Raw genomic sequence first — 22,522 nt, 5'->3', positions numbered from 1 at the left:
AGAAAAATTTATTTACGTAGAATATTATTTAAGTGGTTACACGCCAATACGTGTGTGAGTGTATGTGTGTGCATGATCGAAACCACTCGATTTGCTCGCAGAATAGTGTCTTCTAAATTTTCTCCGTAAGATCAGGAGAGATTATTCGTTTTTTTTTTTTTTTTTTGTTTTGTTTAGAAAACACGTGCACTTTCTCTCATATCAAGAAAAGAAAATTCAGAAGGGAGTCTCAAAACATCCACAAAATTCTAAAAGTTCGTTTTGTCATCGATATATATAAAAACAAAGTAAAACGAAGTGTATCAACGTAGTAGGTTTCCTGAGATCTTTTCCCGAAATTTCGGGCGATCTATGGTAAGATCTGTGCAATCCGGTTATAAATAAGTGCTCTGCTCCGTTGACATTAGAGGAGTAAAGCTCACAGAATTTCACGAGATCGCCGATTTACCAACCGCTGTAACCTCCGATGTATCCGAAGCTCGAAGGAATTTTACTGTAGATGAGCGGCTGGGCGATGGGAACCGGCACGTGCTTGACGACGGGAACGGCAACAGGCTGTGGCACTTTGACGGCATACGGAGCGGGAATCGGCACTTTCACCGGAACACTGTAGGGAACGGGCACGGGGCGATCTACCGGGATGGGGACGTGTTTGGTGACTTCGACTGGGTAGGGTTTAGGCACCTGAACGGGGTACGGACGGTCGACGGGCACGGCGTATGGTACCTGAAGAACGAAAACAAAGAACGAAAAAAGTTAGGATACCGATCGATTTCTTCAATTTGATGAAACTTTTTTTTCATTTTTCGTCTCAGAATATTTCAAAATTCTCATTCTCTTGTTTAACAAAAAATGACTCCAGACTCTTGCGCATTGAAGACACCTGTTCTTGCGCGCGCGTTCATTGCTCGTTTGTAAATATAATTATCGGGATATTAGCTGATTTCTTCAATTTAATCGTCAACTCTTTTCCACATTGTTTTAAAATATATCTCGAGACCGTTCAACAAAGAAAATGAACTTTAGACTCTTCTGCGCATTAAAGACACTGTTTTTTTTAAATCCATGTGCTCTCGTTACTTGTTACGGCCGACACGAATAATTGCTATCGGGGCTCGAACTTGGATTGTGCAACTTCCATTCTGCATAAGCGGACGTCTAAGCAACTCGACCGTGCTCGATTTATTACTCAATGTCGAAAGACGTCATGAATTACCAGAGAAAAAACGCGCGCGCGCGTGTGTGTGCGTGGCTTCATTTACCTCGTTAAAATTATCGCGAGCGCTACAATACTAATATCTGCGTATCACCGTGAGAAATCGATTTGCAGAAGTAGCTAGAGTAAATAACTACTGACGCGAGAGTGGCCACCAGTTCGCGCTCTGCAAGTCTCTCATTTGATTAATCGCTTCGCTTTCTTCTAATTGCGGCTTTCAAATCGATTGACGGAAAAACATGTCGCCTCTTTTTCCACGAGAGCACGCGATGCTGATAGGCTACAGTAAAATAGTTGAAAACAACTGTCCCAATTGCTCGTCGTCAAGTAGTCGAGTCTGTCGACGACGATGACGACGACGACGACGACGACGACAACGTGTTCGTGCGCGTAATTGTGTGCGCATTATACTGTACTACTCTTGAACTGTACGAGAATCGGAATGACGCGTACGGCAAGTATATATCGGATTACCTTAACCGGGACCGGAACATGTTTCTCAACGGGCACGGCAACTGGTTGGGGCACGGGCACGGCCACTTCTTTCGTTAGAACGGTGGAGACTCCGTGGCTCAGGCCAATCGGAAGTGCCGAGTACGAGCTCAGCCCGCCAAGGCCGTAACCGTAGCTCAGACCGCCAATGCCGTAGCCGAGGGAGCCGTACAAACCTCGCTTGTCCTTCTTCGCGTTCTCCACCTTTTGCGTCCCGTCAGTTTTCGTCTCTTCGGCGAAAGCGAGAGCCACCAGGGCGAACAACACGACTACCTGCAAATCCAGAAAAAAAAAACACTGTCTGCATCGATCGGTTCTCTTACCGTTCCGTTCTGTTTCTCTCTTCCCTTTTAACTATTTAATTGGCCGTAATTTTAATAATTAAAGAACACGCGAGAGAATGAATCTGATATACTTTGCTCCTATTGCTTAAGAATGTACTTGAACGCTTTTAAAAGAGTGCAATTATCAAAAAAAATAATAATAATAAAATAAACGTAACGACTTTACACGGAAGATTCGGCGAAAAGGAAGATTAACTTCTTTCCCAATTAGCTTCGCTCGAAGTTCATGAAATTTGTTTTCGATTTTTTTTTTGTTTGCGAGCAACTCGGTCACACAAAAAACTTTCGGTTACTTTGTAATGAAGAGAACTCTGTGTTGCGTCTCGATTATATACCTTGGCGTTCATAATGTTGTGCACGAGTTGCAGTTTTCGGGTTTGTTGTGGTTGCGACTGATGAATACGATGAAAATCCCACTGCTTTTATACGATGAATCTTCAAGGAGAGACGGCAAGAAGAGTGAAGTGGTGGGCAACCGGTGGGTCTGCTGTCGAAACGCGGTTAAGTGAAATGAAACCGAAACTGGGCCCCGCAAGTAGGGGATCTCCGAAAAATTCACGCGGCGCGCGCTCTTCTTGTCGCTCGCAAACGGCCGGGCAAGCTCGCGCAAGTCTTGCGCAAATGCGTGTCCACCTTGAAGCGCAAACGAAATTCATTGTTTAAGCCAACATTTTGCGCGTGTGCGACAGAAACGGGAAACTGTATATCATCTGGATGCGTGCAATTTGTTTCGTCGTTGCGCATAAATTTGGCGCGAAAGAGACACGATTGCGTATCTCGATAACAGAGAGAGTCCGTGGGTCACATATTGATTTACATGTGGTAAAAAATAACAAAAAAAAAAAAAAAAAAAAAAAAAAAAAAAACAAACAAACAAAATCTTAAAAACTTAATAAATAATTGTGTTAATCAATTGCGCAGATTTAATATGTAGAACAAAAGTTATATATTTGATCATTTATTACACAACACTTATTAATATTAATTATATGACGTACTCTACTTTGTATAAACTCACGTGTATTTTACATATAATTGTATTTATTATTTTATATATTATTTTATATTTTTTACATTACTATATGTATTGTGATACTTAATTATTAGAATTAACTATTTTTGTAACATATTACAAATATATACTTGCAAGATGTTAGAGACAAACGTCGTCGTTTTTTTTTTTCTGTATTTTTTGCGATCTGCTAACAGTTGTGCGAATTTCTTGAAATCAGACAATGTTTTTGCTTTCTTTTACAAGTTCAGTCTGACAGTTCAGTCTGACTCGATCTTTTTTCGGATAACTTTGCATAATTTTACCGTTCGTTAATTGGCTTCACCTGTTCTCTCGGTCCCAAAAAGGACGAGGAACGCTATCTTGTTTAATTTATAATTCTCTGACATTCCGATAGATAAAGAATACACGCGATTCACGTAAAATATGTTTGCTATAATTTCTCAAAAACACATTTGAATGCATATTGAAAAAGAGATTTAACAAGATAAAAACAACTCTCTCAAGATATAAATTTATATTCGTTTTATTGTCGAAAAAAGTAATATATATTATTCGTGGGGAATCCTCGATGCTTAATCATCACGAAAAAATGTAGACCACTTTGTGAGCAGTCTCCGATGGCGTCGAAATCATGGCATGCAAGGTCGTTTTAAAACGCATCCTTTGAATTTCTCACCGGTCGACAAACCGTCGCGATCGCGCATAATTAAATATAAACTCATCAGGCGCCGTCTGATTTTTTATCTTTTTCTCTCGCTTTCTGTATATACATATATATTAATTAATCGAATCTTCTGAAGATACTGTCCGCGCGTTTTTATTCAAACTCGCGTTTTAAAATTAAGCGTTAAACCGCACGAGGTTTTTTCTTAACGAAAAAACAGAAAAACGACAGCCCGTGCATTATAAAGACAAATAATTCGAATTTGCATGTGACATTTGTCAGAGTCACCGTCACTTTCGTGACATTTGTTCAGAGTCATTGTATACCCACACACACTTTTTCAACATAAACGTGTAAAGTTTTTTGATCTGTAAAATTTGGCGCTCCGCACGCAATTAAAATTACAACGAAATCCAATTATGATACGATGTTATTGTTATATTATATTATTACATTATTGCAACAATAGCAATTACGTCATTGAGCACTTTTCAAGTGTATCTGATAAGAATACGCATTCAGCAAATCATTTAAATCGGCAATTTTTGAATGTATATTCGCGAATTTGCGCACACCGGAAACCGGCTATCGGTTGCTACCTTGTGCTTTACAAGTGATGTGTATGATTACTTCGTGCATCGATTACGTAAACGCGAGCGTCGGACTGGCGCGATCAAATCGCCGAAAATTCCACGTTTCACGTGTTGTCTCGTTGTCTCGCGAATTATTACACGTTCTTTCTTCGCCGATATGTCTGTGTGCGGATGTGTGTGTATGCGCGCTCACGCATTTCGCATCGAACGCAACATTATTTGGTTTAAGTATACAAGTTTCACGCTGCTTTCACATACTTAAGATCCAATTTCCAAAAGTTTGTTGAAACTCGCGAGCGTTGTTCCTACACAATTTTGGCGTTGCGTATCTGATCGCAAATCATTCAGCTAGTCAAACCTAACTACATTTGTATCGTATTACGTGTTCAATGATTACTTGCGCACTATAAGAAATAAACGTGTCGTAAAAGAATAGTATTTTTTTCTTTTTTTCATTTTTCCTGGAAAAAAATGGGGTAAAAAAGTGGCGACGAAAAAACAATAGACAATAGGCTTTTTTTTATGAAAACATTTACAAAAGTGATTTATTTCGTTAATTCAAAAAGTACTACACGACGAAAAAAAAAATTTGTTTCAATCGAGCACGTTCGTCGTGAACGAGATTTAGATTTTTTAAGACGGGAATGAAAGTGTCAGGACGGAGCTGGGGGGGGGGAGAGGGGGAGGTGATATGGGCATTTTCATTGTGTGAAGAAATAATTCATCTAATAGTGACCGTGAGCCTTAACATAAACGGGAACCGTTTCTTTGACGACGACAGGATGCGGGACCGCGACTGGAACTGGGTGTGGAACCGCGACTGGCACTGCGTGAGGGACCGCCACCTGAAAAGAAAACAGCGTAATTAATTAATTACATGATTAATTACATATGTGTGTGTGTACAGAATTTTGTTTGTTTATGTATATTTAAAACTAATATAATAAATTTGTATATTTAATATTTTACATTGACGGGTACGGGGTACGGGGCGGGAACTGTCACTTTAACCGGAACCGGGACTGGCACTGGCTTCTCTACGGGAACCGCGACCGTCTTGGTGTGGACCACTGGATAAGGCTGTGGCACCGGGACGGCTACCGGAACCGGGTGCGGAACAGCAACTGGGACCTGAAAACAAAGAATTCGGATACGAGATTTCATTTGTGTTTTTTTTTTTTTTTTTTAAATAAATTATATACTTATTTCACCGATATTGTTCATCAAAATTGCTTCAATAAATCACGCGAGTAAAAGATTATTTAAGCAAAACAAAAATGAACTGTAAGAACCAAGAACAATGTAACCAATTAACAGGTGGTGCTAAACCCATGTTTCGGGATAATAAAAAAATTGATCTTTAAAAATAAAAATATCGTACCTTAACAGGATAGGGACGGTCAACTGGAACTGGATGCGGGACCGCGACGGGAACAGGGACGTGCTTCTCCTGGACCGCGATTGCGAGAGTGGGCTTCTCTACGATAGCGACCGCCGCATGGCCACCACCGTAACTGCTGTAACCTCCATAACCGCCATAACTGCCATAACCACCGTAACCGCCGTAACTGCCGTAGTCTCCGAGAGAACCATACAAACCGCGCTTCTTGACCGTCTTCTCTTCGGTCGCGAACGCCGCCGAAATCAGCACCAGGCAGATCTGCAAAAACAACGACGCGACAATGAAACAACCAATCCCAAAACAATATATCCTCTCTTTCTCTGCAAAGACGATAAACAAATCTGACAATCTTACGCTGACAAACGCGAATAAATCAAGAAATTATCGAATAAACATCAATTATCGCAAAATAATCAAACAAAGTTTAAACAATGTTTCACCGACTCAAACATCACCTTCGAACGATTTTGTAACGTAACTTAGAGAAAACAGATTGACCGAAATTCACGGATCGAAATAAATTAACAGCCGCGTGTGTGTGTGTGTTTAATTTGAGAATTGTCACACATTTTTTTATAAGGAAACTATTCCTTTCATTTCTAAAATGTGTTCACTGGATTTTTTCTCGTCAAAAGAGAGATCAAATTAGACAGTTATATACAGATCTCGATCTCTGTGCATTACGCGATCGAGTATTGTAAAATCGAAGTACACAGTGAACAGATCTCGAACGGATCTCGGATGTTTTTTTTTTCCGTGTCATATAAAATTAGATCGGAAGTGTGTGTGTGTGTGTGTGTGTGTGTGTGAAACACATACCAGAACTCTCATGTTGAAAATTTACTTTGACTCTCGTGCGCGAGTAAAATAGATCGATTTCTGTCGCTCGGGCTGGAAAACCACCCTTTATATAGGAAATTGACTTTCATTTCGCGCACCCTGCGCCCCGCCAAGTGGTAAGGGAAATGAACAGCCTGTCTTTAGCCACTCCTACCTAGGATCTAAAACTATTTACCAGCGTATAGATACAACACGTACATACTTATATGTATATATATATATACATATACATACATATATATATATATATATATATATATTAAATACATAATGTGCAACGATTGTATAACGTGCTAAACGTGCGCGAGCCTGCGAGTTAAGTAAATGGAATGTTCGCTCGGCCACTTTTATGCAGATAGGAATGAGACATAGATATGTAGTGAGGACAACACACATTTCGATGCAACTAGATCATTTAACGAGATCATTCATCCAACCGCCGCCGAGAGATCTACCTCGATGCACGTCTTACGCGCGTAAGTTGGTGTGTCCTGCGGTTTAAATATAGCGGAGAAACATTGCGACACATGTGTGTAAAAGGTGTCTCCAGGTTTTAGCGCCAGTGATCACACGCTTTATTAATAGAAATATGAGAGAGAGAGAGAGAGAGAGAGAGAGAGAGAGAGAAAGAGAGAAGAATATTACATAAACGCGCAAGCGTGTTTTGAGATTCGAAAAAAGAGTCACGACAAAACCGTGAAATGTTCAAGATATACTTGTCTTGGCACAACGCAATAATCCAGCATTGCGTCGACAGCAGTTGAACACTAGACCGACTTGTTTTTCCTTCGAGACATTGTCAAAAATCGTCATTTTTTTTTAACTGTGGGAAAAGTTGAAAGAAAAGCTTATACAACGAACGTTAACGAACACACGTAATAACTTATCACGTGCGCGCACACATATTTTATATATAAAAAATATATACACTCTATGTTACGATATACAGTGTATATATATATTTTTTACGGACCTTCGTAATAATATACAATACTTTGTGTCAGAGCGTACTTGTAGTTTTCGAGAGATGAGAAATTGAGTTATTAATCATTCGTTTCATTTTCCGGCTGTCAAAATAATTGTATTCCTGACACGTTCGACCAACGACAAGAAAATAAATCGTCGTATTATTTATTATTGCACGCAACAATGATAAAGACGCACACGACGCTCGGGAAAAGGATCGAGTTTTTTTTATACTCAGCGCGAGGTAATTACTCAACTTTTGTTCGCGAGAGATCGATGAATGAATGATCGCATACTTAATTTGTAGCGGAACGTAATCGCGAACCTCGACAATCTCTCGCGTGTTGTGCGCCTTTAGCCGTTTCAGACGTTTCGAATTCGCTCTTTGTGTTTCGGCCGAGTTCCGAAGAGTGCGAGACAATCAAAAAACTCGATCGAGAGAAACGCGCGCTTCTCATACCCATTTAGAGATATTTAACATAATTTTCGATTCTCCAAGTCGATCCCTGATTGTTGTATTGTCATTTGCGTATGTCGACGACACATACACACACACACGAAGCTTGAAAACAAATTGCATCAAGCGGCCTTTTTCTCTCACAACGCGCGCAAAATCCATCCACGCGTGAAACCAGAAAAAGCCGGCTTTTCGACATTCTTGGCGACTTGCGCTGCTCTCGGCGCGCGTGGATCCGTTTGCGCTCGCGCGGCGAAAACCGCGTCAGAGAACCGATCTCGCGAGCATATGTGTGTGACACACCTCCCGAGCATTACTTCCGGCCAGCCGGTTCTCTTTTTAATCGCGATATCTCGCGCTCGATGTATTACGCAATTCGCCCCTGTCCTGTCGGCAACGCCTTGTTCTTGCAGCGTCATATCGAGAAATTAAATAAGATATTCTTTATTTCCCCGATAAAGTAATAAAACAAAAAAGAAAGTAAACGAGAAAATCTGTCTTAACGATAATAAGAACTTGTTCTAGAACAAATCGTTCGTTTTGTCGGGAGCTTATTACGTGGCGTTTAATTTTACGGTTCATTCTTATATCACGAGATCAATTCGTCGTCGTCGTTGTCGTCGTCGTCGTCGTTCGTTGCTCGATCAAGTTCGCAGATTAGTATCGGGGGATCGCGAGATCGATGAGGGAATACAACTCGCGTGCACTTACGTATGTAATCTGCATATATATATATATACGTGCATTATGAAAGTGCAAGCAACCGTGTTGCGAACTCGTTGCGCGCTCGCTCGAGCCTCAAAAAGAATTTGCCGCGGTGATAATTATGAGTCATACGTGTACAAGAGATCAGAGACTTGTGTGTGCGCGCAGGATTTTCTAACAAGATATAAATTACGTCAATAATTGTTTTTTGTTCTTTTTTTTTTCAGTGCCAGGCTGCGCAAGAATCGGCGACGATATAAAAGACAACTTAAAAAAAAAAAAAAAAAAACCGATCTTTACAGTAGAAATCGCAAACATTGTGAATTTTTGATCTTCCTCGACTGTATCTTACGAAGTTTTGTTGATTTTTTCGAATTCGTCAAAGATTTCTCTCTTTCTCGTAAGATTTTACTTCGAGATAAAAATAAAATCTGCAAACGATGTTTAAACTTGTGTTTGTTTGAAATCAACGAGATTTCTAAATACGAAACCGCCTTACGACGGTTCGCCTTCAGATAAATTCCGACCCGAATTCCAAGACGGAATTGTGCGTAAGCACATTATTTTCGGTAATCAGTTCGATATAACACGTAAGCACAACGTAACAAACGACGTGACCAGACTCGATCCTGTAAGCGCGCTTACGTAAGATGCAAATCTTGATATAAGTGCGGTACGATTGCAGTTTTCACTGGCCGGTCGCCAGAAAGTGAGAGTTACGGCGATAGAACTTGTGTGCATCTCGTATGATGATTGCAATTGTTTTTTTGTTTTTTTTTGGTTTTTTGTTTTTTTAAATTAATTTTTCAAGAGAAAATACGTACAACTTTGCGAGAGTTTCCGACGAAAATTGATCGGCGGGATCAAAAATCTCTCTTTAGGTTCCGCAGTTTGTTTCAATCTTGACACCGCGCGTCTTGTTGTTATTTTTGTCTTTATTTATCTTTCACGCGCATATATAATTCGTTAAAATCGTCAGGTCTCTTCTTTTTCTTCCGTTTTTACCCTCTCCCGATGATATTTCTTTGTCTCCCGAGGTGAAATGTAATGCATGCACGCGTCGTTACACTCGGCCTGTAGTGATGCAACTGCAACGGTGTCGCGCATTCTTTGCAAGGTCTCTCCGAGAACCGGGGCGTGGTTAGGGTTACTGCCGAACGCGCGACAGAACGTATTTTATCTTCCTCGTGGCGTCTTTTTCGTCGCGAACAAGACAAGTATGTTAAATTGAATGCATCGTGAACGACGAAGCACTTTTAAGTTCGTGATAAAATCAAATTTCTTTCTCATTGATAAACTGAAGCCAATGATTTTTTCTTCGCACGAAAAAAAAAACACACATACACGTTACATTTCTCTCTTTCTCTCTTACGTAAGGTACGTTCCGACCGCGGACAACACGTGTGAAACGATCATGTCATAACAATGACCGCATAAATATACATTCTAGTAGACCTGAAACAAGCGACGAAGCTATTGACCCGCGCTTTATCGAGTATGTTTCGCTATTAAGAGGCAAACGCGCGTGTTGGTAGAAGAATTGAGTGAGATTGTCGCAAGATCTCAGATAGATCATGTCGCAAGATCGCAAGAAACATTAGCAAGGTCACATGCCGCAAAAGATCGAGATAAATCGGCGCATTAATTTCCGCCATCAACCGTGACAGAGGATTTTTTTTGCGATGAATTGCGAGCGTCAATAATTAACTCTCTCTCTCTTTGTCTTTATTTCTCTTCTTTCTCATATTTTTGCTCGCAAGTTCAATTTTCCTTTGTATCTCACATACAATAAAGTTATCTTGTCTAAAACAATAATCGTTATTTGTTTTACAAACGGCGTACAAACTGTTTATTTCAAATGTGCGATAGTTATGTTATTAACCTTTCATAAGTGATACGTGAGTTATACATGCTCTGTTGCAATCAGGCTATTTGTTACGATTTTCACACGAAAGAGACTTGTTACAAGTTCTGTGCCACGACTATTGACGTTTTAATTTCGCGTTTGCGATTTCTCAAGAATTTTTATACAAGCGTAGAGTTTTGAAATATATTCTATATAAATATACACATATATGTATATATATATTATGTATGTGTATCATTTATTCGTACTCGATCTCCTAACTCTAATTAGAACAAAAAGAAATAAGCAAATAAATACATAAAAAATAAATAAGATATATATAAAAGTAAAGACTAATATTATATATATAATTAAACTTATCTTAATATACTTATCTTAATATACTCTTTTACGTTAGTTACATAAACATTTGTATTACCGCTTGTATATTGTATATTTTTGCATTACTTGTGAAAAGTTGACACTTGAATTTTATTCGACAGTTTTTTTCGAGTTTACTTCTCGAAGAGTTCAACTAGCGCATGTAGCGTTTTTCTCGTCCGATCGTTTCCCGCGTTACATTTTATCAACTGCATCTGCATGGAATTCGGTGAAGGGTGCACTTAAGAAGCAACTGCGTTGGTTAATCATTGCTATACGTATAATCTTTGCAACACACACGCGCGCGCGCGCGAAGGCGTGTAATATTGTAAGAGGCAGGGTCTCTCGTCGGAACTTTCCGATATATCGCAATTCCGAACATCGATGCAAGTGTAACAAGTACCGTTCAAAAGTCTCGAGCGAGATTAATTCCTCTCTTTGTTACCGTTTTGTTGTTCTAGTCGCTAAACGCGCGAATCAAAAAAGACTGTTTTTTCTTTCACTTTACACAGTAAAAAATGGTGCGTCAAAATGTAGAACTTTTCTTGTGTTACGACGTTTTACGTTTATTATTACTTCAATGTAAAATTAATTATAATACTGATATGTTATTATTTTTTTAATCTTTTCACGTGTTAAATTTATGTTAACTTCACAAATTAACATTTTTTGCATGTCATTTAAAAATGGAATATTGTTTAAGCGCTTTTAACACAATGATTTCAATTAATCTAGATGTCTCAAAGTTAATTTAACATACTAAAAAAATTAAAAAAATCTTTGACCACATTGTACAAACTAAAATGTTTTATTAACATTTCTTACGAGTTACTGTAACTATTGTTTTGTGTAGTTTTAATTATTTTATGTTATTTTTACATCACGCTTACAGTCAAAATAACAAATATAAATGTAAAGTATTGTGTCAAGTATTTGACTTTACTAGTTTGTCAATAAGTGACTCACACAACGAATGAGTTATTTTAACGTAAAATTTAGAGTGAACCTCCTGGAACGTGCAAAAAATGTTAAAATTATCATTTTTTTTTTTTACTGCGTACGTTTTCAAATACGTCGGTGACGGTGGTGTGAAAAAAAATCAGCCTATAAAATAAAATTGCGTAACAAAACTTCGCGCGATATCTCGCTTTTGCACGCAAACGAGGAATGCGGAGAAAAAGCAGGATAATAAATAAATTCACTTAGATCTCCGCGTCGTAAAACTTCTAGTTTATTAATTAAAGAATTGCTCGAATATTTAGCAACATTATAAGTTCGGTTTTAAATTTTGTCTCGCGTGTGTGTGTGTGTGTGTGTGTGAGTGATATATGATACATAATCTCACTTTCCACACGCATTTTTTCAATTCCTTTTATTCGAGACAAAGGGTGAACGCGATCGTTAAGTTACATAAGCGATGCTTGTAACTCTGTTGATTACGGTCTGTTATGTGAGAGAAGTCGATCTCTCGCGGAGCCGGCGTATATTCATGAAAACGGTACATATATACGATCGGGGGAGATCGAGTCAGACGTGTGATCGTTGGAGCGTAACTTTGAGAGCGAGTATACGTTATATTTACGTACCACAGATCCAGAGGAAAGTCTGAGAGTGGTTACGGCGCGCGTTTTACATTTGTCCTCGAGCGCCGCGCAAACTGAGCGTTTTGCGCGCACGAACTAAGCGCGGTGTTCACGAAAAACCGCGTGTGTTTCAGATGATAAAATCCCGATTTAACAAAATGTGCTCCGTGTTTCGCGATTTATTTTTGGTTCTGTTCCGCGCTGCCGCGATTCGTTTGATTTAAAATAAATACATATATATTTTACGTAAATATATTATATATTTTTTTATACGCATATATTTCGCAAAAGTGTGTGTATACATGTTATACATCGATTATATAACTTAATGGACAAAGATAATTTTGTTTTATCAGTCAGTAATAATATACAAAATTATCTTTTATTCAAATATTTTATAAGTTACGTAGAAAACATGCAACTTGGGGTAAATAAATAAATAAATAAATAAAGAAGTAAAATAAATAGAGAGAGAGCAAAAAAAAAGAAAAATAGAGAACTGTGTCAGAAAATTGTTTCATTTTATGTCTCATTCTCGTCGTCTCCTTCGTTCGATTCCGTGGTCATTTCCGTCGGCCATTTTCCCGCGGTCGCAGCCGAATCTGCGATGGTCATCGGCGGGTCCGTGATCACTATGGGTCCGAGCGGTTCCGCGGTTTGCTCTTTCTCGTTGGTAGATTCTTCTCCAGTTTTGTCCTCGTTCGAAGATCCTTCCGTTTTATTCGCAAGATTTTGAATCTGCTGCGACAATTCCGTGTCGGGAATCGGCGGCACCAGATCCGTCGACGGTACCATCGTTTTTATCTGACACTGTCGACCCATGTAGCCCAGGGGACAGATGCATCTGCAAGGCGCATTTGCACGTTCTTTTTATAATATAATAATTGCAGAAAGTAACATATTATTGATGTAAAAAATTTTTTAAAAAATATATAAAAAATAAAACTACAAAAATTTGAAAATTAAAAAGTTAAATTGTTTTACTTTTACCTATAATTGCCGTCCTCGGGACTCATGCTGATGCAGGTGGCATTGTTTCGGCAAGTGTTGGGATGCTCCTCGCAGTAGGTGAGTTTCTCGTTGCAGAGATCGCCCGCCCAGCCGGGCTCGCATCTGCATTCCCACGGCCGTTTGCACGAACCGTGAACGCAGCCGGGATACGGCACGCACTCGGTGCAATTCGGTCCCGTCCAACCGACGCGGCATCTGCACGTACCCGGTCGTTTGCAGCCGCCGTGCTCCCGGCTGCATCCTTGCGCGCATATCGCTGAAACACGCGTATATTACGTACAGAAAAAGAGTTTTTTAAATCTTTCCTGAGAAAATAGAGACTTACGTGTTTGACAAAGTAATCCAGTCCAACCCGGGTTGCATCGACACTCCAGAGGTCCTTGGCAGGTCCCGTGGGCGCAACCCGGCAGCACCGCGCACTGCTTGCACTTAGATCCCTGCCAACCCAATCGACATCTGAAAGAAGAGAATTCTGTGATATTCTCCTTGTTTTCTGACCGTAATTCTGTCTCTTTCATAAGTATAAGAAGCTGCAATCGACACCTGCACTCGCCGGGTTTTTCGCAGTAACCCTGATTGGGTAGACAATCGGAAGCGCAGATCGGTTCGGAGCAGAACATGCCCTTCCAACCGGGATCGCAGGAGCACTCGAAGCTTACGTTACATCTGAAAAATCATGGGAGTTTACTCGAAATCTTCATTATCGCGTACATACTTAGACAGATAAGAAATTTTTGCTTGCGCGCAAAAAACAATATAGACACATATATATACATCGTCTCTTCTTGGACGTATCATCTTGATTGCGCGCAGTGTCATGTACGATATAATAATCAATCGAGATCAGACCTTCCGTGCTGACATCCAGGTAGAGCCACGCACTTGTCGCACAGATCGCCGTAGAAACCAAGTTTGCAACGGCACTCTCCCGGTCGTCGACAGTAGCCCTGCAGAGGATCGCAACCCTTGCGGCAAATCGGCACGTCGCAAAGATCTCCGGTCCATCCTATAAATAATAATTGAATAATAATAAAAATAACAGAAGTTTTTGCAACTACAATATACACGCATAGAGTCCAGACTTCGCGTATAAGTGACGTGGTTTTATACCTGGCAAACATTTCACTTCGCCAGCTTCGTCGCAGACGTAGTGCGAGTTGGGATGTTGGGACGCTGGTATTTCGCACGCTTGCTTCTTCCATTTTGGAACATATCTGAGTGAGACAAAATTAAATACAAAAAAGTAAAATAAAACATATACAATAGCGGAGTTATACAACAGAAGTGTATGATACACACGCACCTGGTGCTAACGGCGATTCCGATGGGCAGCACGGAAAAACTTAGAGTCGCGACGAGTCCAATTAGTCCATTGTTGTTTGCGTCCGGTTGCGCGAGTTGATACGGAAGAATGACAAAGAGCAACAGTCCGATCATCATCTCGGTTCGTCGTCCGAGTTAAGACTGTGAGGATAAAGATGTTCATGACGTAGCCTAGGATAACGGGAGTTTGTTCGAGGTCACGGCACACTTTTCACCGCGCGCTCATGTGCGCGAGGAATCCGTACGTTCGCTCGGTACATTTCAGACTTTTTAGTTGATTCATTGTAGAGAGTTTGTCACTCGGGTTCAATGCACTTTGAAAGCGGAAGAGAAGAAGAAGAAGAAGAAGGAAATTCTTCAAGAAATTTCTCTAGAAACGTCTCCTCGAGATATTCTCGAGAAAAAACAAAAAATTTCGAAGTTCTCTCTGACCAACATTTACAAAAAGTTCTCATTGGGGTTTTTTCTTTCATTCTGATTAAAGACTTATAAAAAAACAAATAACATAGAAAATAACATTGAAAAAGTGATTTTGCGATTTTATCGTGTGCTCAATTGAACATTTTTTTTATTGTTATTGTTTTTTTATGTACAAACTCTCGATTGTGTGTTTTTTTTTCTTTTTACAATAATTAAACAAATTACAGACTAAAGTCCTCGGCCTAAAAACTTATAAACTAACTTCGGAAATCTCAAACATATTGTTATTGTATAATTAGTCGCATTCGCATATATATATATATACATTAACACCGCATATTATTTATGGTACATGCACGTCGGTTCGGTGATGACTCATAAAAAAACGGACACCATCATTGTGTAAGATCATAGGATTCTTTTTACATGTACCTACTTGATCGTTTGCTACGCGCGCAACAGACCGCGTAAATGTCTTTTCGATTTGTGATTTACGTTTTGCCTCTCGGATTCGCGATCGATACTACTGTAGTAGTTTTCAATCGCACCTGCGCAAAAAGAATTATCACTTTTAATTAAACACTTATTAATTGCTTAAAAATGAGAAATCTCACATAATAATATCCGCAATGAGTATAAGATACTAATCTCTTTTAAAATCGACACATCTGTTTCTTCACAGTCTTTTTCGAAAAAAAACGCAAATTTTATTGTTTATCGAATACAAGCGATAAATTGACAGTTAGAATCAACGCGCGGTTATTTATTGGCGCGCGATAACTGTTGTATCGAATTTGTACGTCCGAGCCGTTATCACTGGTTTAATTTGTATTTAACGCGGCCCGACATTTGCTTTTTAATAAATGATAAGGTTTATGCGCGCGCCAAATAACCGCGTCGGCTCCATTGCCGATTTATTACTTGTATTCAATTTCCGAACCGTTATCATTGCTTAAAAAGTTGTATTTAACCTTGGTTTAACATTTGTTTTTTAATAACCAACATTTTTTTTACGCACCAATAACCGCGTCGCTGCTCTATTGCCAATTTGTTTTACTTAATTCAATTTTGAGCTGCGAGTTATCAATATTTTGTACTTATTCCTTTCGAAATTTCGAAAAAAAACACAATGTTCGTTAGTTCACTAACATCGTCGGAACGAGGAGATGCTTTCGACAATCTTGCGCTGCGAAGATTTCGAAACGTGCGCGTCAATTTTGTGTGTCATTTTTCAATACTATTTACAAAACATCGCTTAGACACAAATACGTATATGACAAAGTGCCAGTGCCGTTCTCTCACGCGTCTCATATTAACTACGCTATCGTCGAGGGAAGTTGCTTGTTGGCGCCGTTTGCCGAATTATCCGTCGAAGTTCTCGTTTGATCCGTCGCGGCGTCCGATTCTTGATTCTTATCCAAATCAACGTAATATATACGTCGAGCGACGTAGCACAGCAGCAACATTTCGAGTAGCATCAAAGCGTTAAACGTCACTGAAAGCGCGAGAGAGAAAGAGCGAGAAGATTAATAACAATTGGAAATGTGGTAATGTAATTGCACGCGAATATATATACGTGTATTATTACCGTTGGCGTAAACCGCCGGTGAAATTGGAGGATTGCACGGAAACAGACTCGACAGACTTCTGATGATACCCAACTGCAGCTTCGAGAACAGGAGCACCAATTGTAACACCAGCGTTTTAAAATGCAATTTGGCCTCTGAAACGGAAACTTATGCATTACGACGTATTGTTTGCATAATTAGATGCGGCACAATTTAGTCGAAGGTAGAATCGATGAATAATCGATTTTACTCGCGCGCTTCATTACCCGGAGCTACTTTGTGCAACGTTTTCGTGGCAACCGTCAGACTGTATATTCCCAACAATATGCTGGTCACCATGATCGGTTGAAAGTAGATCATATATTGGTCAGCGAGTGTCGTGTTCTCGGCCGCCATGAAGAGGAATATGCAGAATAGAAGGCCCTGAAAAAAGTACGTGCTCCAATTTAGATTTGTGCTCGCCAAGAGTGTTATTTTGTTTGTTTGTTTTTTTTTTTTTTTTTTTTTTTTTTTAATATAGCGATTGTAAAATCAGCGCGTGAGGAAAACAATGAGAGAGAGAGAGAGAGAGAGAGAGAGAGAAATCTCTTGCCTGGACTATTGGGAGCTGCAAGATCAAGATTTTCAACCAGGACAGATGGGAGTCGGTCATCCGAACATCCGGGAACGGTAAACAGGGCCAACAGCAACAAGGGCCGACTCGTAATATCAGCGTGGGCGTTTCGTTGATCTTACGCCGACCGACGTCCAGCAGAAGGTGGTACAACCGATAAAGAGCGGTTGTTAAAAACATCTGCGTTACCGCTTCCGACAATAACTGGCCCCTATCAAAAGTCGATAAGAGGTACACAATGATTACTGATTAATAAAACTATATACATTACTCGTTAGTCAATTACGTCAAATAATTTTTTTTTTTTTTTTTTTGAAACAGAGGACAGATGTCAGCCAAAACATAGGATGTACGTGTGTGTCGTTTATTGAATATAAAAAATTAAATTTTTTAAATTGATTAATAAAATTGATTTAATAAAATCTGTCATTGTCTGTCGAAACAAAAATTGTTGTGAAAAACACACAACAATTTTAACAGATTTTATCTCTCTCTCTCTCTCTCTTTCTTTCTTACCTCGGTATCGCAATTGCTGTAAAACTGCAAACACTCGCTACCGGATAAACCGACATGATCATGATAACGTTTGATTTAAAGAATCTCGAATCTTTTTGGGACAAAACATTATGACAGGTATCGACAGCCAAGTAGAATGTGAGGATCGAGAGTATCGATCCAACGCTTAGCAATCCGATCGCGAACTCATTTAAATCTGCAAAAAAGAAAGAAAAGCGAAGTAAGTATTTTTTAATAAGAGAAAAAACTAACTCTTTCTTTCAACTTTCACGTAAATATATTATAAATATATTATATAGATATATCTTTAAATATATTATATAAACTGTAAACATTTTAATAATTATTATTAAATAATTATATAAATACTTCTCAAGAAAAGTCATTTTTCAGTGACATAATTGTTATATATCTTCATATCTTATCTGTTCCGCAGATAAGTAGGCATTCAGACAATAGACTACTCCAAAGATTTACAATCTTCGAAATCTCAGAATCATCATTCATCGTAATTCTCTTAACTGATGATTCTCATCATTCAATTTGTGTAATCTTATCGCATGTACAATATTGATAGAATTTCTTTTAAAATATATAATTAGAAATATGTAGTAAGTATCGGAAGAAAACATTATCTAAAAATAAAGTTTTTGTTTGCAATCGTTTCTGTAAAGTCACACATTTACGTAGTTCGCACGAGTACGTTTTTTCGCGTTGCGTTATTTTATTTATCTTCAGATCAAACGCTTGTTGAACTTTTACACGTAGTTGTTTCTTGCAAAATTAGAGTTTTGAGTCGCTTTCTTATTTGTAAATAAATAATAATACATTTATAATACTGATAAGAGAATAGAAATGTGAACAACAGTATTTTAATAATATATTTTATATTTTATTTAGTATATCTTGTGTACAAAAAAAAGATCATTAAGTCTCGTAAGAAACATTGATTAATTTCCTTTGGAACAATATTGTTAATAAAACGGATTTTACGTTGCACTTAAATCATCTTTTTTTTTATTTCCTTTTTTAACGTTTTATTCCCATAATAATAACGTTTTCTTCTCGTCTTACATAAAGGAGTTGTCTACTCACTTTCTACGAGCTGAATGGCCGAAGGTACATAATAATTCGAGTCGCAAATAGAGTGAATTTCAACGAAGTTCTCCACAGTGCTATCCATAATCGTCGACTTTTCACTGAATATAAAACAAATAAAAGATTTCAAAGAACTTTTAATTGTACAACGCTCACAATTATTCGCTAATATGCGATCGTTCGCGTAGAAGTTGCGAAATCGATACGTTTACGTAGTTTGCAGTCACACGAGTGAGTTCGCGAAAGACGTTTCGCCGCCGTCGCTCGAGCGGTGAGAGTCAGTCCCCACTTTTCCATGTCGGCATGAAAATGCGGTGTTGTAATTACTGTCGTTCGAGAAAAGATGGAAAAAAAAGAAATTGTTTTCGATAAATGCGGACGATTATTTTTTATATTAAATTTTGTCTCATTGTCTCGGAATGTAAATATCTAACACATTATCCGGAGAACATAGACGCGTTACGCATTAGAGTAATTTGACGAAAAATGTGATACGTAATGACGCAAAAATATTGAAGTAAAAATTTTGACAAAAGAAAAAGTCATTCGATAAATTACTTATCTAAACGATACGAAAAAAACTCAATAAAAAATAAAAAAGAAAACGAAACAAAAGCGAGTGAGAGAAAGTAAGTCGGTGCCAGAAACGTCACGGTTACTTGGAGAAAATTGCATAAGCTGAATGCTAAATTGATCAACTATTTTAAAAAAATATTACGTCACTTATTACGTACGGCGCATCGCTCGTTTGAAAAGAGCTAATTAAAAGCTTCAATTAAGACGCTGAGAAATCTATTTGATTGACACGTGTAATGTTGTCTTTTACTTTGTATAAGTAATTTTATTAATAAAATTTACGTTAGAATAGCCAAGGTTGGTTTTAAATAACCAAGTTTTTTGGCGAGCCAAAATCACACACACACACACACACATACGTGCGCGGCGAGTTTAACTGCGCGCGCACGATGTATTTTGCATAAAAGATATCGGAACTACAATTCTGACATAAAATAATATAGGTGAGAGATAAATTGGCTCAGCTTCTCGCCGGAGAATTGTTAAAGATCGTCGTTTCTTCTGTCTCATTAATATTTCATTAAGTTTCCACTTCTGTCTCATACAACCTCGAGCTACGATTGATGAGACTACGATTAGCCTATTTTCACATTCGCACTCATTTTTGCAAAAGAGTCGCAGCGAGATATGCGAACACAATGACAGATAAACGAAAAACAAACTATTGAATTATATTTAAGAAAGAGTATCACACTTACATCCAAATAAAAATCAAATAAATTTCTGACAACTACATATAATTTGTGGAACAAAAATTTTAAAAACAAAAAAAATTTACTCATATGTATGATTTTTCAATAATGCCGCATAATTCTCAAACGATATACGACTGTTTCGAATATACCGTATGCAACTCAGCGACATTGGTCGCTGCGTATGTAGGACAAGTTCACCGCTCGTTCCCGCGGTTTCGTTTCGAATTAATTCACAAGATTCCAAATATAGCGTTTTCGATAGGATTACGGGTTGAATCGTTGCCGAAACGTCAATTTGACAAATTGACCAATCAAATTGCTTGATTTACCCAAGTGATAATCGCTCCGGGAGCAATTCGCAATGAACTCATAAACATTATTAATCGATCTATAGGCTATTAGCCTCGGTCTGAGTGAAATGGTCAAAATTTCGCGGCGAGTGAGACTTGAGCGAAGTGACCAATAGCATTCTTTGACTAATGCGAGATAACAATTGTAACTACGATTGGTCTTATTCAAGTGTTTTATTGCTTGAAGTTTGTGTATTCCGGACGTCTCGCTTGAGATTTTTATCTTATCAGTTCTCTCGCGACTCATCGGCGCAAGTCTCATCTCAGTTATCTTCAGTGTGACGTTTACCGCGATACTGCTTGTTGGGTTGTTGTCTGGCACAACATATGTCTGTAAGTAGACAAAATGATATTTGCAAGAATGATCGTGCATGTTCAAACTGTTTCAAACAGATTCTATCGCGCACAAATTCATTATAATTTATTATTAATTTTCTCTAGGCGCAAATGTCATACACGTACAGGGGTCTTGTTGTCCCTGTGTTAACACCTTTCCACGACGATGGGTAAGTGATTTACACATAACCTGTATCTATATACAATATACACTTATTGACAAAAGATAAGAAACAAGTTAATATTTTCAACATTAAAAATCGCTGACCAATAGGACATTATTTCTGGAGTCATTTTCGAATAAATTGAAAATTTACTCCTCCTCCAGAATTTTTGACACGCTTCTCAGTAATATATTTGTACACCGAAGTTTCTTAAATAAACTACTTTGTTTATTAACTTTTATCAGTAAGTGTATACATATATCACAGATAAGATGTGAATTCAAGAAGTATATACACTCACTAGTCAATGTATGCACCTACCAACCTTGATACGTAAATGTACATATTTACACACAAGCAATGAGAAATTTAAACTTTTACTACTTACCAGATGAACACGTCTTCACATCTGATTTTTTAGTAAGAGTATATGAATAAACGAAAATGTCAATGCATCAATTTAAATAATCACTTTTGCTAGCAGATGTGTATCACACACTACAAAGAACAGTGTAGTGGAGAACCTTCAATATATTTTCGGCCTTGATACTTACCACACTTTCACATTTTGTTATTTTTATTTTGGGAGAGCATAAAAAAAACAGTTATAAATACATACAAATTGTCTAGTAAATGAATATATTTGCCAAAAATAGTAGTTTATTTATGTCACAACAATTAATTAAGAGATTTGGCTCCAAAAGTTTGAAACTAATAAATTGACGATCATTGAGAATCTTACGCTGGATGTTTGTTGCGAAATGAATATATGTATATTTATATTTCTTTGTGTGAACAAATATTACACGTAAAAAATTTGAATTAAAATTTTAATTCTTAAAAATTTATATAGAATGCTATAATTGCATCTCATAATATGTGATAAATATACCCATATATCGCTCTGTGTATAATTTTAAAATATTGCGAAAAAACATCGGCCAGAAGTCGAACCTGAAATATCTCGCTTTCCAGCGCGATCGCACGAACATCCAGCGTGAGGCTCTCAATGATCGTCAATTTATTGTTAGTTTTATTTATGTCACTCTTGTAATTTTAATTTGATACATTTGCTAAAATTGTACGTAAATTGCATACATTGAACAGTAAGTGTATTTATTATGCATTTGTTAAATTTTACGCTTTTACTGTAACGTATATATATAAATGCTAAAAAATATTATAATTCGACAGATCTCTCAACTTGAACGCTATACCAAAATATGCAACTTATTTAGCTGAGAAGGGAGTCAAGGGCATTCTTGGTGAGTGACATCAGCAATTTTATGTCCGATTACACAAGTTAATTTTAATACACGAAAATTTAATTTAAAGCGATAATATATAT

The 22,522-nt window shown here is 38.0% G+C and overlaps 5 protein-coding genes across 5 annotated transcripts in view; 1 reads left to right on the top strand and 4 right to left on the bottom strand.

The window, feature by feature from the left end:
• Positions 1 to 115: 115 nt before the first annotated feature.
• On the bottom strand, positions 116 to 2,492 carry LOC109855050 (tetra-peptide repeat homeobox protein 1-like). Its single transcript, XM_020428850.1, has 3 exons — positions 2,388 to 2,492; positions 1,691 to 1,981; positions 116 to 726 (listed from the first exon to the last, which is right to left on the bottom strand). Exons 1-3 carry the CDS (start codon positions 2,397 to 2,399, stop codon positions 445 to 447), a joined length of 585 nt encoding a protein of 194 aa, XP_020284439.1. The 5' UTR covers positions 2,400 to 2,492; the 3' UTR covers positions 116 to 444.
• Positions 2,493 to 4,849: 2,357 nt separating this feature from the next.
• On the bottom strand, positions 4,850 to 6,612 carry LOC109855069 (cuticle protein 65-like). Its single transcript, XM_020428885.1, has 4 exons — positions 6,546 to 6,612; positions 5,706 to 5,984; positions 5,294 to 5,455; positions 4,850 to 5,169 (listed from the first exon to the last, which is right to left on the bottom strand). Exons 1-4 carry the CDS (start codon positions 6,555 to 6,557, stop codon positions 5,050 to 5,052), a joined length of 573 nt encoding a protein of 190 aa, XP_020284474.1. The 5' UTR covers positions 6,558 to 6,612; the 3' UTR covers positions 4,850 to 5,049.
• A 6,150-nt stretch (positions 6,613 to 12,762) lies between these two features.
• Positions 12,763 to 14,993, bottom strand: LOC109855057 (protein jagged-1-like). Its single transcript, XM_020428872.1, has 7 exons — positions 14,819 to 14,993; positions 14,626 to 14,729; positions 14,365 to 14,521; positions 14,059 to 14,181; positions 13,841 to 13,971; positions 13,495 to 13,771; positions 12,763 to 13,348 (listed from the first exon to the last, which is right to left on the bottom strand). Exons 1-7 carry the CDS (start codon positions 14,953 to 14,955, stop codon positions 13,027 to 13,029), a joined length of 1,251 nt encoding a protein of 416 aa, XP_020284461.1. The 5' UTR covers positions 14,956 to 14,993; the 3' UTR covers positions 12,763 to 13,026.
• Positions 14,994 to 15,388: 395 nt separating this feature from the next.
• Positions 15,389 to 20,598, bottom strand: LOC109855070 (organic solute transporter alpha-like protein). The gene is made up of 6 exons (XM_020428886.1): positions 19,051 to 20,598; positions 17,956 to 18,151; positions 17,419 to 17,650; positions 17,093 to 17,249; positions 16,847 to 16,981; positions 15,389 to 16,753 (listed from the first exon to the last, which is right to left on the bottom strand). The coding sequence occupies exons 1-6, from the start codon at positions 19,136 to 19,138 to the stop codon at positions 16,575 to 16,577; spliced, it is 987 nt and encodes a 328-aa protein (XP_020284475.1). The 5' UTR covers positions 19,139 to 20,598; the 3' UTR covers positions 15,389 to 16,574.
• A 311-nt stretch (positions 20,599 to 20,909) lies between these two features.
• Positions 20,910 to 22,522, top strand: part of LOC109855071 (N-acetylneuraminate lyase-like) — a 3,202-nt gene continuing 1,589 nt past the window's right edge. The window contains exons 1-3 of the mRNA XM_020428887.1: positions 20,910 to 21,007; positions 21,116 to 21,180; positions 22,369 to 22,439. Coding sequence (XP_020284476.1) covers positions 21,002 to 21,007; positions 21,116 to 21,180; positions 22,369 to 22,439 — 142 coding nt within the window. The 5' untranslated portion in view covers positions 20,910 to 21,001. The remainder of the gene's footprint in view (positions 21,008 to 21,115; positions 21,181 to 22,368; positions 22,440 to 22,522) is intronic.

The sequence above is a fragment of the Pseudomyrmex gracilis genome, unplaced genomic scaffold (genome assembly GCF_002006095.1).
Source record: "Pseudomyrmex gracilis isolate BER0280 unplaced genomic scaffold, ASM200609v1 scaffold_80, whole genome shotgun sequence".
In the NCBI taxonomy this organism is placed as follows: Eukaryota; Metazoa; Arthropoda; class Insecta; order Hymenoptera; family Formicidae; genus Pseudomyrmex; species Pseudomyrmex gracilis.
The sequence above is the reverse complement of the archived record's forward strand: the minus strand, read 5'-3'. Positions and strand labels throughout refer to the sequence as shown.